At 55.2% G+C, this 15,909-nt stretch overlaps 1 protein-coding gene and 1 long non-coding RNA gene across 4 annotated transcripts in view; one reads left to right on the forward strand and one right to left on the reverse strand.

Annotated features, from left to right (window-relative positions):
* Positions 1–435: 435 nt before the first annotated feature.
* Positions 436–15,651, forward strand: LOC146334804 (uncharacterized). Its single transcript, XR_014786135.1, has 3 exons — positions 436–663; positions 11,246–11,409; positions 13,351–15,651. It is a non-coding gene; the product is annotated as an uncharacterized LOC146334804 (long non-coding RNA).
* Positions 8,093–15,909, reverse strand: part of FAM222B (family with sequence similarity 222 member B) — a 39,547-nt gene continuing 31,730 nt past the window's right edge. For 2 of the 3 annotated variants that reach the window (XM_084822741.1, XM_084822742.1), the window contains exons 2-3: positions 15,300–15,424; positions 8,093–12,782 (exon numbers count right to left, since the gene is read on the reverse strand). In XM_084822741.1, the coding sequence (XP_084678867.1) occupies positions 11,263–12,782; positions 15,300–15,381 (1,602 nt within the window). In that variant the 5' untranslated portion in view covers positions 15,382–15,424 and the 3' untranslated portion in view covers positions 8,093–11,262. The remainder of the gene's footprint in view (positions 12,783–15,299; positions 15,425–15,909) is intronic. The other variant, XM_084822743.1, reaches the window with a different exon arrangement.

Below are 15,909 nucleotides of genomic sequence, written 5' to 3' on the forward strand. Positions count from 1 at the left end.
AGCCTCATATCGGCCTAGCCGGGCTTAGGGAAGGCGGAGGTTGCCAATTCAGTCACTGCGGGTGGCTCGCTGTCCTCCCCCCATTCGCCCCGCCCCCAGCATGGGGGAACTTGATTTTGGAGGCTTGGACAAGCATTCATATGGGAACAGGAGGGGGAGGGGGTGGCATAAAATCTAGCCCTTGGAAAGCTGTGCCCGCGGAGGCTCGTTCCACGGCACAGGGGGCGGTTTTACAGGCTCGGGAGCAAGTGTGCAATTCGTGGGATGACGCAGTTTAAATGGCACCACTACCAATAGCCTGTAAATGCGAACGTTTTCTGCGCAGCTGATTTCAACTGCCCCCCTCCCCAATGTATTGCGGAAATGTCCCCCACCAACTTGCTAACCCCTGTGCTACAGCAGCCCCGCGTCTTTTTGGTTTTGTTGGTCCCTCCCGCACAAGGGCGACGCCCGCTTCACAGCGCGTCCCCGCTCTCCTCCGGGTCAGTCTCGGGGCTCCTGGAAGGGGCGAGAACACGCGCCTCCCCCCGCTCAGCGGCCCTGGCCTTTGTGCCGCAGGCCCCTCCAGACGCGCGGCGGGGGCGCCTGCCCCCGCACTCACCTCATCTGCCACTGAGGCGCGCTTCGCTTGCGGCTGGATGCTCATCCACAGCAGATGGAGAGGTGGGGAGAATTGGCCCAGACCTGTCTTTCCAGCGTTGAATTCTGGGGGAGGGGGAGCGGGAGAAGATGTTGGCATTAGACCTGCTGTCCTTGGCGGGGGGGCAAATACCATCACCCCAACCGGATGCCAGGGACCCACGGGGGCCCCTTCAAGAGTGATGTAGAAGCCGAAGTCTCTCGCCGAGCTGCCCCCAGCGCAAGGATGGAGGGTGCAGCGATTGCCTCCCGCTTAGCAGAGGTGCCCTCTCCCCAAATCTGGCGGAGCCCCTCGGCTCTGCATCCAGCTCATCTCCTCCCAATTGCCCCGGGGCTCCCCCGGCCCAGCCCAATTCGCCCCTTCGCCCTGGGCGGGGCGGCCATTCTGGCTGGCCCACGCGGCTCGTCTCGAGTCAGAGGAGCGCGCCGGGCCGCTGCCGTGTTCCGGGCGGAGTGTGCGGGGCCGGCGCTCGCCCTGGAAAGCCCGTCGCGACCTGGGCGCACGAGCCTCCTCCGGGGTCGCTTCTCGCTCTTCGGCGAGCGAGAGCGGGACCCTCTCGGCAGGCCAGCAGCTGCGTGGCCGGAGGCCGCTGCTGAGAGGGGCTGGCGCTGCTCGGGCGGCGATGGCCTGTCAGCTCTGGGACCGCTCGCCGCGCCACGGCGCGGGAGATGTGGAGTCGCCGGTTGGCGCTGTTCTTTCGAGGGGCGCGGTGCGCAGTTGGTTGCTTCTTCTGGCTCTGTTTTGTTTTGTTTTTTAACTTGCACCCTTCTCTGTTTATCTTTTGTTGTTTCATGGCAGGGGTGCTGAACTTCAGATTCGGGGGCCAAACTCAGCCCACCTGGGTTCTCAATCTTGTCCTCTGAGGTTCCCCAGGAGGCCACGCCCCTTTCCTCCCCCCCCCCCGTGGTTTCCCAGCTTTTTGCGTGGTTTTCTAAAAGATCGAAATGCCACTTTTAAGGCTGTTACTGGCAGGAAAAGCTTGCAGTTAAAACATGCTATTTTGGCCCCGCCCCTTTTCCTTTCACTGGACTGTCCCCCCCCCCCCCCCCCGCTTCTCTGAAACAGCATTTGGTTATTTCAGGCTGAAAGAGGCTCAAAACACCCATTTTATGGTATTATGTGATGTAGGTGTATCCTAGTGGAAAGATGGGTTGTAGATTGTCTCTGAACAAGAACTGCTCCTGCGAACAGGTCTGGGCTGCAGGATTCGGCTTTTCCGGGCAGGGAATTGCAAGTCCACATCGAACGTGGAGGTGCACAAGCTCCTTCCAGCAGGAGCAGGGCAGGCCTTCTCGAGAGCCCACAAGTCCCGTTCGGTGCGACATAAATCCGGCACGATGCAGCTGAGACGGGATGGCTTTCCCACAGTGGAATAAGTGGGGATTGTCATGGGTGGGACACTTAATTCAAAATGGCCGATGACCACGCTAGCCAGGAAATGTGGGAGTGGTGGTCCAACACATCCGGAGGGCCCCTGGCTGGGCAAGGCCGCTCCAGAGCACTTGGCATAATGGTTAATCCAGCCTTGTTTCCCGTCACTCCGTAACTATACAAATTCAGCTTCCTCCCTCTCTGAGCCAACCAACCGCGGAGGCTCCATCAGCTGGGGAGCCCCAACTCTGCCATGCGGAGGCTGCACCGGGCAGCTTGCCTGTCCGTGCCCTGAAGCCCAGTCATTGGACTATTTTTAGAGCTGCTAACTAGGCGGCACAAGCTGGCATCCCCTGGGCAAAGCTGTTGCTGCAGCCTGCCTCCCCGGGTCCCCATCCAGGAGGTTTATGCCTCGCCAAAGGCTGCCAGGGGTTGCCTGCTTAGCAGGGTTTTTTCCTTTTTGTCTGGCACTGCAGGTAGCCAGGTGGGCATGCCATGGTGCCAACAATCTTTGCCACCAGCAGACCTGACTGGGGGGGGGTGTGCAGGAACTTGCCCTCATCTGTTACTCAGTCATGGGACCCAGACGCTGTGCCACGTACATGCTGAGTGTCTTGGGCGGGCGGTGACCATGCTGGCGCCACCATTTGGCTCACCGGCTCAGAGCGCTCGGGAGCTGCAGGGGCTCAGCTTGCAGCCAAATGGAGCAAAGAACAGGAAGCGTCAACAGACGGTGATGAGCCGGTGTGCAGTGGGAAAAGGTGATCTTGCACACAAGTGTCATGCTTTTGCCGCCATCTCGCCTTGGCCAAGCTGCCCTGCTTGGCTCTGCGCTCCAGGAGCAAAGGAGGAGCCCAGCAGGAAAGCGCCTTAGTTCGAAATTGCACCCAAGTCATCTCTTTGGCTTTCTTAGCGGGGCTTCCCTCCCAGCTCGGCACTGTGCAAATGTACCCCGTCGCCAGCATGCCTTCAGAGAGCAGGGGTCTGCAGTGTGACTTTCAAAAAAAAGCCCAAGTTGTTCCAACCGGTTGCGTGAGAACACCAGGCAGGTGTGGCAGTCTTTGGAAAAGTGTGTGTCTTGCCAGTTTTTCTCCCTTACTTTGGAGGAAGCGATTCCACTTTAGCCTTTCTATAAAACAGGTGTATTTCACAGGCCAGGCCAGGCTAGGCCAGGCCTGAATGGTGGGTGCCAAACACCTGCAAAACCAAAACTTGCTTGTTGTCTCCAGCTCCTTTTACAGGCTACCTTACAATTCTCTCCAGTAACATATATTTTCGCCATTTAACATTTGAAACCTAAGTGTGGGATTTCTGTTCCGGGCCCATTTTCCCAGGACCAGCCGGTGGAGTTTTGTGGAGGGAAACTGATTCGAATTCTGGTTGGCTTCTATTTGTCATCCCTTCACTATTGGCAGCAGTTCACTGGATGTTTGCGTGCGTATCTCATCACAACTGGATGCAGTGCATCCTATGGTCTGTGACCTCAAAGCTGCCTCAATATTTTCAGTTCCCTGCATGTGAATTCAACAGGCTGCACTGTGTTATGGGCATTGTAGTCTTGAGGCTGTGTAACCACTTCTGCCATGCAGAGAGCGTGAGAGTGCTGACTCAAAATCATGCCTGATTGGGTAGGTGGTAACAGGGCAGAGTTTGCCAGGCACAGATTAAACAGCATCAGTGACCTTGAACATTACTGCTGGTTGATGTATGCATGATCAGCTTGTTGGTTTAGTTTGAGGCATGTATAATCTCACATCCTGTATAATGAAAGTTTATGAAACAACTTTCTTTAATACTGAAAAAACTTTGCATGGTGCAGGATTGCCAAAATATTTTGGAGCAAGATGGGGAGAAGTGTGTGTGTGTCCTCCAACCAGTATCACTCACCTGTAAATGTGTATAATCCTCGCTTTCGCTAGTTCTAAGGACTACAACCTCAGTTGTTTTTGTTTGTTTGCTTAAAGGGAGGCTGAGATTTTTGGGAAGCCATTCTAAACTCTGGTAGAATTTTGATGCCCCTACACAGCCACCAAACTTGCCTCAAGAGGATACTGGTTGTTTTGTTTGTGTGGATGTGCTTGTGTTATGGCAGCACGGTTTAAACAGACTTTATTCTAAGATAACCAGGCTGGGAGCGGAAGGCTGGGAAAGGGCAATACCTGTTTGACATGTTTTGGGGGCGGGGGTGCAGAGGAAAGAAGAGAATCCAGGCAGGATATGCAAGGGTCTGGGTTTTGTGCTTTTGCAGGGGACTTTCACCCTTGCCTCAGGCCTAGCAGAACAAATTCTGGAGTGTAAGCCAATAGATAAAAACATCCCAGATTGCTGCAAGATATTTAAGAATTCAGTTTGATTTGTAAGTTTATATGAGCATCCAAACACCATCAACGGGGAAGGTACTTGGGCCAACAGTATACATGTTGGCTTCAGAAATGGTGGTGGTAGTGGCGGGCAGGCAGGAGGGCGAGGGGAGTACAGGTCTTCACTTATGGCAGCCATTCCTCCAGCTGTGTTGTACTACAAGTCCCATCATTTCCATCCAACAGGCTGGGGTGATGGGGGTTGTAGTGCAACACGGCTGGTGGAAGGCTGAATTATGGCTACAACGAGCCAGGCACCGAGCGCTTCTAGACTCATCTCCACCCTGCAGTTCCAGGAAACCTTTTGGTGGCAGCCCCGGGCGGCGGCCTTCTTTCTTCCTATCCCAGCTGTCTCAACTGCTCAGCACCCTATTTTGCTCCCCAAATAATCAGGGTGGCAGGCCAAACATAGCGTGATGGGAAGCGTGGGGTGGAGGATGGGGCGGCTGGCTTTGAATCATCCTACATTTGTACCCCTTGAAACTCCTAAGAAGCTTTAGTTAAGACAAGGGTGGGCAGAAGTATGTATTGGTAGATCTCTGGGCGATTTGCAATAGGCCTGCACGGATTTCTGACTCCCAATTGTTTAACATTAGCAGCAAGAAAATGACTCTACTCCACCCTTACATTACATTGCTGAAATGCAGACAGCTGGGGGTGACCAGGAGCGGTTTTATGTGTGGGACGGCCATTTAGTTCTGGTATTCAAAACAAAATCCCTGGGCTCAGAATTCTTTAATTCCAAGCATATGGCTTTTGCACCAGGTTCTGATGGGGCACCAGTAAAAAAAGAAAAAGTAGATCCCACCAGCCTGAAGTCTGCCCTCCCCTGAGTTAAGAGCAGGCTTGCACGGCCCATTTTTATTCTCTATGCAAGTTTCTAGCTCTCATTGCTTTAGCAGCAAGCCTGAAAACAGCTGGGCATGGTGGACGGGAGGATACTTGTGTCCTTGGCAGAAACACACACATGTACGCCCCACAATAATAAACTACGGCACTGGGCGCTGTAAGCACAGGTGTGAACTGGTGCCGTGTTCTGCTTCTTCATATTCCCCGGATGCCGTTCTTGGGTGAGATCACCAGCAGCCGGGAAGGTGGGAATTCAAACAGCAGCAGAAATGGCACATTTTGCCTGTGGTGCTGCAACTAGAAACAACGCCCTGGCATTGTTCTCGCAGGTGTGGATTCAAATGCCAACATTCTGCCTCTAAAGTACCTTTTAAGTTTTATCTAATTGGCTCAGGTAGTGGAATGCACACACAGCTGTAGAGAACCGGCACTATTTTGGTTTTCCTAGTGCCGTTAGCAGCAGCAGACAGACCCCTAAATGGAGCCAGTGAAGCTATGCAGGCGCAGAGATGACTGGGTGGAAAAACTTCACCTGCTCTATTAGGTGTGGAAGGCTACTGTTCATGAGACCAGAAAGAAAAAAAGGTGGTCAACCCACAGCTAACTGGGGCCAGATCAAAGCCATAGTCCCACCGAACAGAAGACAGACACTCCCAAAATGTCTGATTCTTCTTGAGATGTGCCAGGGTTTAAAATGTTATTTGCAAGCTTTGTGATCACACAGCACTCTTCAACATGAAAGGAGAGAAGACACCATAGATGCTTGTAGATTGCAGGCTGGTGTTTGCCTGGCTTAGTCTAGCCCTGCAGGGCTTTTTCAATCCTGGCACAAACCTGGCATCCCTTTTCTTGAAATTTACCCTGAAGAAGAGGGCTGCGCAACTCAAAAAATCACTACTTTAAATACTCTGTGCTATGTGAAGCAGTAGTTCCCTTTATCTGTTCTGCATCTCCCACCATTCAGCTTCCAAGGATGATCTCTGGGTCTGGTATTATGAGAGGCAAACAAAAAAAAAAAGTCTTCCTATCCATTTGCTCTGCACCACGCATAATTTTGTACACCTCTATCATGCCCCCCCTCACTTGCCTTTTTTCTAAGCCAAAGAGTCCTAGGCATTGTAACCTTTCCTTATATGAGAGTTGCTCCAGCCCCTTGATCATTTTAGTTGCCCCTTTCTGCAACATATGGGGGAAAGAAAGATAGCAACTTAGGCAATCTTTGTTATCGCTTTGAGCTTCCCAGCGATCTTGAGACAGGAGCTGCTTTCTGGGGCCAGCAACAAGATTGCATGGATTGGGCCCAGTGGTTTCCAAACTCACCCAGGCAGCCAAGTGGGACAGCCAGGCCACTGTAGCACCCACTGGCTTCCATAAATGTGGCAAAGAGCAGTGTCTAGAAATCCTGACTAGCTCAGGGCTTACCTAATCCCCACCCGGCAATCAGATCCTTCACAGTTTAAATGGCAACTATGATCCTGCATCAGATGGGGTGGGGGGAGAGAGGGCACCCCCAAGCCCTCCATGCTGCCCTCTGCTTGTTTTGTTCTGTGTCTGAACATGCTTTCAAAATAGGTCTTGCAACTTGGCTTTACTCCCAGTTTCCAAGAAGGCTCCCCCCCCCCTTAAAAATCAAACACCAATCCACATTCAGGTTGGTCCCTTCAGAACAGCAGTGCAAAGGGATGTGTTGTTGTCAGGAGGGAAAGCAGGCGGAGGAAGCAAGAGGACACAGCACAGGCCAGCCACCCCCAACTGGGGAGCCCAGCGGGCTGGGAGGGAGTTGTTCTCCAACACAGCAGGAGGGCCCCAGTTGGGGGGAGGAGCTGCCCTCCCCACTCTGCGCGTCTCCCTTCTCTCTCCAGGGCTGCCCTCTTGTGCACAAGCTGCAGAACTGCAGTGAGTGCCAAGGAGAGAAAAAACCTTTCTGTCCACTTTCTCCACCCTCCGTGCAGGAGTTTATATGCCTCTATTGTGTCTCGCGTTTATGCTAAACTATAACAAGCCTCAATCACCATAGTCTTTCCTCATATGGGGGGGGGTTTGCTCCACACCCCTGTTTTAGTTGCCCCTTTCCTGGCTCCACATTAAACCTCTTTGAGGTGTGATGACCAGAGCTGTGCCAAGTATTACTCCTACAGCTTTGGCTATTGGGTGGTACAGAAATGTAATAAATCAAATAAAAAACGTAATAGTGTGGCTGCACAGTGGAGAGAGGCCACTGACCAGACCTTTGCTGCTAACGCTGAGCGGGATGTGGCTCAAGTATGTGTGGGGGGGTGTTGTTCCTAGGAATGAGGGACTTTGCTGGGGCAGGACTGGGCCACTGGTTGCCAGTCTCAATCCTGTGCTCTGTTTCAGAGGCCATCATGCAGGGGTGGGGAACCTCTTTCAGCCCGTGGCTGAACTCCATCGCGGAGAAGCTGTGAGGGTGCATGGGGGGGGGGGGAGGCAAAAAAAACAGCCTATTGTGGCTCAAAGCTCTTAATTCACAGTAACTAGGCCTTCGGAGAGGCATTTCAGTCTTTTAGACTGGGGGAAATTGCACAGACGCCAGGAAACCACCAAAAGGTTGGTGGTTGGGGGGAAGAGGAAACCCAGTGGACTCGATTGGGACCGCAGGAAGGCCGGATTTGGCCCCGGCCCCGAGGCTCCCCGCCCCTTCCATAACTCCTATTCCTCAAGCCTGTACAGCATCCCTCCGATTCCCCAACCCCAACCCACAGCAGGTGGGCATAACTAATAAGAATGCATCCCCCCCCCCCCCCCGCTTGGCCTGGGCCAAATCATCCTCATTTACGCACACCGAACCAGAAGAGGTAAAGGGGTGGAGGGGAGGGAGAGAGAGAGAGAGAAGAGCATTGGGTTTAAGGTGTGGGTTTTTTGGCTTCACTTTTTTATTTTTTGTTCCTGCAGACAAAAAAAAAGGAAAGAAATCTCTAGTTTGGATACCCGTAGCACATGAGCAGCAGCTTATTATATTAATAACAATAATTATAATCAGTGAGTGTTTTTAAGGAAAATACAGCAGCAGTTCAAGACCACCCCCCCCCCCCGCACTCCAAGTGAAGCAGCCCTGCCCGTCTCTGGGAGAGGGGCGACGGACGCCCGGGAGCAGGCGGAGGGGCGCCACTCACGACTGGGGACCGAGGAGCCACGCGGGGGCGCCTCAAAGCAGCGGTCCCGCCCCAAGTCCGCAGAGACGGGATCCTCTCGCCGAAATGCTCGCTTCGGGCGCGCTCGGCTCGGGCGGCGTGGGGCAGCCAGGAGAGGCGCTGTCGCAAAGCTGGGCAGCACAGGGCGCCCGCGCTGAACTGGGCTCGGGGCCTCCGCCCGCGCGCTTCGCCGCACGCGGGAGGCCCGCTCCAGCAACGCAGCCGGCTGCGCCCAGCGTCGCGAGGGGGCGGACCGGCTGGGACCGGGGCGCGGAGCCCCCCAAGCGCAAGCGAGTGGCGCGAGGGATGGGAGCGCGGCGCCGGGCAGCGCGCGCGAGCCGTGGGCCGAAGAGCCGGCGGGGAACGGGCTGCGGCCCCGTCGCTGCCACGCAGCAGCTGCAGAAGGGCGCCCGCGGCTCGGGGAGGGAAACCCCGAATTGCCGCCTCGGGCCCACTTGCGCGCGCGCGCCGGGGAAGAGAGAACGGGGCTAACCGACGACAGGAGGGGGCAGGAGGCCGGACCTTCAGCGCGGCCCGGCGAGGGGAGGGCAAGCGCTCCGGGGGCACAGAGACCCCGAGCGGCTGCGGCGCTGGGGCATCTGAGCAAGGGAAGAGGCAGGGCGCTTGCTGGGCCCCGCCCCGCCCCATCCAGAAAATGAGGCGAACTTCCCGGCCCCGATCGCGCTGCGCTGCTCTCAGGCCTGCCGCGCGTCTCGAGCGAGGCAGGGAAGGGGTGGGGGCGAGAAGCGCTGGGGCTGTTCTGGGATCCCCGGGGGGGGGGGCGCTCAACGAGCCCCTTTTCACAGTCCTGCAGCAGGTGCGCGGGGCAGCAAATATTCTACTGGGCTAATGCAGCCTTCCCCCAAGCCGGGGCTGCAGATGTGTCCTGGAAACGGGTGGGGCGGGGTTGTATTTGCTGTGTAGTGTGGGAAATGCACCAGAGGAAAACCCATCAAGGCGGCGGGGGGGTGTGTGTGTCCTTTCACTCTAGTGTGCAAACCTACATTTCGCTCCCGCTCTTCCACCCCCCCCACCCCACCCCACCCCCCAAAGCTGCAGGGATACAAGCCTCAAACAAAAAACTAGAACTTGTGTATCGCTATAATTTGGTGTAACAGACCAAGCATCCTGTTAAGGCAACGCAAGCCAACGCATAATTTAATCCACTTTAAAAAAAGAAAGAGTTCGGAGCTCTTAAATTTGCTCTAAAGAGACAGCGCTAGCCCCCCCTCCCCCAGTCCTTCTAACACTCTTCATGGGATTTTAAAATAACCAAGATGGTGCTAAGGGTCCTGCCGGTGGGAGGAGAGGAGGGGGGAAGAGTCCAAGGGAGGGCAGCAGCAAAGCCCAAAAAAGATTACTTAGGGTTCCTACAGCCCAGAACTACACGCCTAAATCAAGAGAGATATACAGATTAAAACTGTTTCTAATTTCCCCCGCTTAAGAACCTCTAGCTGACCTAGGACGTCACTTTAACATCTGTAAATTTGCCTTAAAAAAATTATCATTAGCATGATTTGAACATTTTTGTCTGATAGCTTTTAGAGTTTAACCCATGCTTGCTCAGGAGAGTTGGAGGAGCAACCGCTTTAAGGCTTCCGTCAACGTGGATTCCCCCCCGCCCAGGGCTGAGGGGAGGAGAGGGGAGGGCAGTGGGTTCACCCCCACAGCGCTACTCAGACCCAACGCTACCAGGTAACATTCACAGAAGTATTACACGTCCGAGTTTACAGTGTACAGCAATCGCTTTAGCCAGTGTACAGAGAAATAATTTTAAAAGGCAGCTGTGATATTTGTTCTTGTTTTTTTTAATTCCAAACTTGACAGTGATCATTATGTCTTGAAGTTCTTATCTTGTTTGGAGGGGAGAGGCTGAGTGTTTGAGAAAATCGGGGTGGGGGGAGGGCATTCTTACTTTGCAGAACCCAGCATGGGAATCGACAGGACTTGGGCAACTTCATGGCGGGTTTCTTGTATGACGGGGCCCTAAACTGCTCAAAACCTCTCCAAACAGGGCCAGTCTAAACCCATCCCCTCTTCTCGGCCCCCTCACAGCCTTTTCCGCAAGCTGGACTAAGAAGGCGTCATGCTGGCTGAGGTTCTGGAGTCTCTCCGGCAAAATAAGCTGCGTAGGGCGGACAGAGAGAAAAACATGATTCCCCAGCAGCTTATGATAACCCCGTATCACCATCAGCTATGTCTCACTGGCAGTGAGTCAGCAACCTGGTGCCACAACTCCCCTGAGCACCTGTCCATGTTGCCTGGGGCTGATGGGAGTTGTAGTCCAGAATAACTGGAGGGCAACAGGGTCAGGGTTGTTGGAACTCAGCGCCAGGAAACCCACAGCCCCTCCAACAGCAACAGGAGCCAGGCCGCTTTCACAGGCATAACTTCAAATTATGCCTCTTTATTGTGGAACTGCTCTTTGAGGAGGTGTGGAGAGGTGCATCGCAGTTCATCAGAGTGGGCTTTGGGGCGGAGAAGCTGCCGCAATCTTTCCTGCCCCATCCCCCCTTTTTCTCAAGAGGAACCAGGAGAAGAAATCCATGCATTGATGCTACCTGACTAAGCCCTGCAAAAGAAAAAGGGGGGGAGGCAGAACTTGCAGCCCCGCAAGATGCAGAGCGGAGCCGAGAGGGATGAGGTCTGGATTTGATACGAACAGGCGGAGGGAAAGGGGAGAAAGGCTAGAGGGCGTTAGCTGCGCGGAATATTTTTAGGTCTACATTTGTTGGCTCCTGTTTCAGCGGTTCACAATAATGATCACAGAAGTTTGCAAGTTAAAAAAAAAAAAACACAGATCAAAGGCACAGCCACACACGTTGCTTGTTAAATTCAAATTAAGACTAACCCTAGATCGCTTCTCCCGTCAGTGAAAGCGACCGCTGCCTCATCTATACCCTGGGTGCTGCATGTGAAGGTTTCGACTATCGGTGGGCTCGGCTGCTCGGTTCATGGAAGGGGGGCGGGGGGCTTTGCTCAGCACCCCCCCGCCGCCCTGCTCGCGGAGGCAGGAATGCTGGAAGTCCCCGCTCAGGTACTCCACCGTCTGCATCACGCTGCCCTGGCCAGCCCTGTAGTGAGGTCCAGCCGTGCACTCCAAGGCGGCCCCCATGGGGGGCGCCCCCCCTGCCCCATGGAAAGGCATGGCCAGGTCCTGGGAGCCTGAACTGTCGCTGTTGGGGGTGGGAAGAATGTTATTCCACAGGGGCTGGAAGTAGTGCCCGTTGGTGTAGGGCAGTGGGCCGGGCAGGCCGTTGACGGGAGGCGAGGGGGTGGGCTTCTCCAGCGGGGGCTTGACGCTGAACGGCTGGCCCATGCACAGTTCCAGGGCATAGCCGGGCGCCTTGCTGGCAAAGGCCGGCCCGGGCAGCTCTCGTGTGGGGGGCTTCCCCATCATCCCGGAAGGGCCCATGGCCGCCTCACCACACATCTGCTGCAGGTGAGCAAGCTGCTGCTGGTTCCAGGCCGCCACCTGCTTCATTTCACTTTGGTACGCGGAGGGGCCCCGGCCGACGCTGCCCAGGGGGATGCCCATGGCAGCCGATGGCGGGAGCGTGGCGGTGGTGTGGTCGCCGGGGTTGACCACGCAGGAAGGCAGGGGCGTGGGGACGTTGTGGGCTGACACCCGGGTGCTGGCGCTGATCAGGAGGTTGCGGCTGATGGGGCTGGGGTTGGCGATCTGTCCCTCGCACACTGAGGTAGCGCTGACGCCCGCGCGGGCCTGGCAGAACTGGTTGATCTGGTGCACGATGCTGCTCAGGTCCGGGGGCTGGCTCTGCTGCAGGGTGGCAGCCATGGAGAGGGGGATGGTTGAGGTAGACACAGTCACATTCGGCGGGGCGTCAGCGTCCGCCATCTTCCGGCCCCCGTGCAAGCCGGGTGGCGGCGGCGGCTGCTGGAGCAAGTGGTTGGCAGGGTGCTGCGGCTGCAGGGCCGGATGTCCCGCGCTCTGAGAGTGCTGCTGCTGCTGCTGCAGGGCCGGGGGGATCCCCTGAGGATGCTGGGCCAGGCTCTGGACATGCTGCAGGGCCTGCTGGCGAGCCAACGCCTGCGGGTGGCTTAAAGTGCTCGGTGCCGGGTAGGGGGCGGAAGGGGGGTTCATCATGGTGTCCGGCAGCAAGCGCGTCCGGCTCCCGTCAAAGTCCTTGACGATGCCTTTCGCCGGCCGGCGGACTATGGCCAGGAGGCCCGCCTTCACCGCAGCCTGCGACGGCGGGTAGGGGCTGTACCTCTGCCCGGAGGTGTCCAGCCCGTTCACAGTGCGGCGGACGTGTTTCCGCTGGGGGACCTTGACACTGTTGGGGAAAATTTTGATAGTCAGAGGATGGTTGGCCACCTTCTTAGCATACGCGTCCAACTCTGCTGGAGTAGGGTGCTGTGCGGCTCTCATTTTCTGTGTAGTGTCCCCTGGTTGGGGGAGGAGGTGGGTGGGAAGGAGGAGGAGGAGGAGATAGGGGCAGGGGGAAGAAGAGAAAGGCAGAGAGACAGAGAGAGATTGAGAGAGAGAGAGAGATTGAGAGAGATTGAGAGAGAGAGAGAGAGAGAGAGAGAGACCCATCAACACTGACTCAACCCAACAGCCAGTGCTGCATCTTAAGAACATAAGGACTGTCCAGAGCTGGACTGGGCCCCAAAGGTCCAACAGCAGGTAGATAAGGCACTACTGGGGAGCTCACGAGCAGGGCACAGACAGCAACAATTCCCCCAACCCACATTGGTTCCCTCCAGCATCCAGTGCCTTGAGGTAAGACTGCGTCTGGAGATGGAGGTTCCCTTTAGCTCCCCTGGCTAACACTTCTCAATGGCCTCCATCAACCTGGTGCTGGGCTACAACTTCCAGCACCCCCCCGCCCCAGCCAGCAGCGGCTTGGAGCTGTAGTCCAACACATCTGGAGGGCACCAGGTTGGAGAAGGCCAATCTAGATAGACCTTCAGTTCCATCAATGAGTGAAATTCTTTTTTTTCTTTTTTTAAGGCTGTGAGAAGGAGGACTTCCTTTGGCCGGCGTGGCGCTGACCTATTCCTCCTGTAAATTGGAAGAGACCATCCACTCGCACCTGATCTGCAGAGGAAGTCATACTGACTTTTTCAGGGTCTGGCTGGGTGGGTTTAAAATGTTAAATAGCAAGTGTGATCGGTCTCAAAAAACAACAAAATGGATTAAAAGATCAGGGGGAGAAGCCAAAACCAAAGACAGCTGGACCAATGTTTACATTCCCGAAGCATTTTGAGATTCTTCTCTCCATCAGGAGCAAGCGATTTCGTCAAAAGTTCCAAATAATGCATAGAGCTCCCTGGCTTCTACCTCATCGATGGGAAGACTTGTGGGTGCAGCTGTCTTCCGTTTTGGGATTACAGAACTACTATCGACTTGATTCAAAGGCCCAGTTAAGGACCCCTCCTACGCAAGCCCCACACAGGTACTGCTGGGGGATGGGGTCCCCTCCTCCATCTGAGGCAACAGAGGCAGGCAGAACTGACTCCACTGGGCCAGGATGTCTCTCAAGGAGCACTGGGAAGATGAGCAGCACCTGAGGGACAAGAGGCCTTCTCTTGATCAGGAGGCTACCGCACAAGGCGCTCAGCTCCACAGTTCAGCTCCAGAGAAGGCCACAAGTTGCCCATCCTCATGCTGACGGGAGATGGTGGGGATCAAACCTTGGACCTTCCTGTACCCTGAGCTGTGCCCCTTCCCTGATCTCAAAGAGCTTAAATAAGACCTAGAGTTTGTATTCTGGATTTGGGTCCCAAGCCACCCAAAAAAGACAGCAGCTGAGCTTTTCCCGACAAGACCTGCCTGGGTGGGGTGGAAGAGGCTTGGTTAGCTCACGCCTGCACATCAGGCTAAACCACCACCCTGAAGTACTCTTTTCACATCAGGACTAAAGAACAAAAACACCATGATAAAGAAAATGCACAGCAGCTTTCATTTATGGTGACTATTCTCCCATTAAAATTAATTCAAGTTATCAGGACCCTTTGAGCGAGACAAAGAGGGAGGGGCATACAAAAAAAAAAGCTCAGCTTCCCGGTGGGAGGGCAGAACAAGAACTCAAGCAGTGGGGGAATGGGCAGCCTCTCCCAATGGTTACGTGACCCATTTGTGTGACTGCACTGGGAGTGACTGAACAGTCAAATCACCACTGAATCCAACACAGGGGCGAAATCAGCAATCTCCACCAGAGCCTATTGGAAAGAGGTGAGGCAAGAGCAGGGAGGCATACAGAGATGCAGCAGGCAGCCTCCTCTGTGTATGTGCATGCGGGGGGGAGAAGTGTACTCTGGGTTCACTGAAACCTTTAATCCCGGAGTTAGGCTGGCCCTCCAGACGCTGCAAGATTCCAATTCCTATGAGCCCCAGCCAGCCTGGTCAGTGGACAGGGATTGTAGGAGTTGGAGTCCCAACACTATCTGGAGCTTCCCCACCTCGGCGCCCTCCGGATGTCTCAGCCTACAGCTTCCATCATCCCTCCCATGGCTGTGCTGGCTGGGCTGACAGGAGCCTTAGGGCAAAATATCCGCAGTGCCACAGGCCGCCCACCTCTGAGGCAGCAGGCGATGGGAAGAGCACTGCTCGAGAGCTAGGAGAGGGGCTTGATTTGCAGCGCCCCTTCTGTGCCGCTCGCAAGCCCAGGTTCCATCCCTGGCATCTCTGGGTGGCTCTGGGAGGGGCCCTCTGCCGGCACGGCGGCCGGTCAGTGTAGGCAGGTGTGAGCTCGGTGCAGGCGGCGGCTTCCCTGCAGCCCTCCCTCCTAGGATGACGCCAGCTCCTGGAAGCCTCCCTGGGAGCTGCTGAAGAGCCGTTGCCCCAGGAGTTGCCTTCACAGTCTGCCTGACTTCATGCTGACGTTCCCTCCCGCCCCCGGGCTTTCCCTGGCGCAAGACGCTAACAGCAGGATTGTCAGAATTCACACAGCGACTCACATTTCTGAAGTCCAGCGTTCATCTGCGGGTAAGAAAGCAGCTGGAAGGGGAGGTCTCCTGGCCCCGGGAGACAGGCCAGCATGACAGGCAGCTGCTAGCACAGGGGGCCCTCGGTTCTCTGCGCACTGCAAGGAGACACAGCTAAAAGGTTAGAATCCGGACCCCCCGGGACAATCCAGAAGACCTCTCACAAGCAGCTGTGATCAGGAATGCCCACAGGCTCATGCAGCCTTCCCGATCTTGGTGCCCTCCAGAGGTGTGGAACTACAACTCCCATTGTCCCCAGACACCCAAGCTGGAGAAGGCTGGGTTAAAGATTGCAATCATTTAATTAAAATTCTCTTTCAATGCCATCTGCCTTTGAACTGGTTGGTCAATTATATTTCAAACAAGTATACATTATTACCAAACCCTCGAGAAGGTGGGAGGGTATCTTAAAATTAACAAAAGCTACAGCACAATAACAAACTAATCCGGGTTAACCTATGGAATTTGCTTCTGCAAGATGTAGTGATGGCCACCCATTTGTATAGCTTTGAAAGGGGATTAGACAAATTCATGGAGAAGGCCATCCATGGCTACTTGTCCTGATGGCTATAGGTTACCTTCA

This window comes from Heloderma suspectum, chromosome 16, assembly GCF_057233095.1.
Source record: "Heloderma suspectum isolate Gila_16-S chromosome 16, 16-S_ref, whole genome shotgun sequence".
In the NCBI taxonomy this organism is placed as follows: domain Eukaryota; kingdom Metazoa; phylum Chordata; class Lepidosauria; order Squamata; family Helodermatidae; genus Heloderma; species Heloderma suspectum.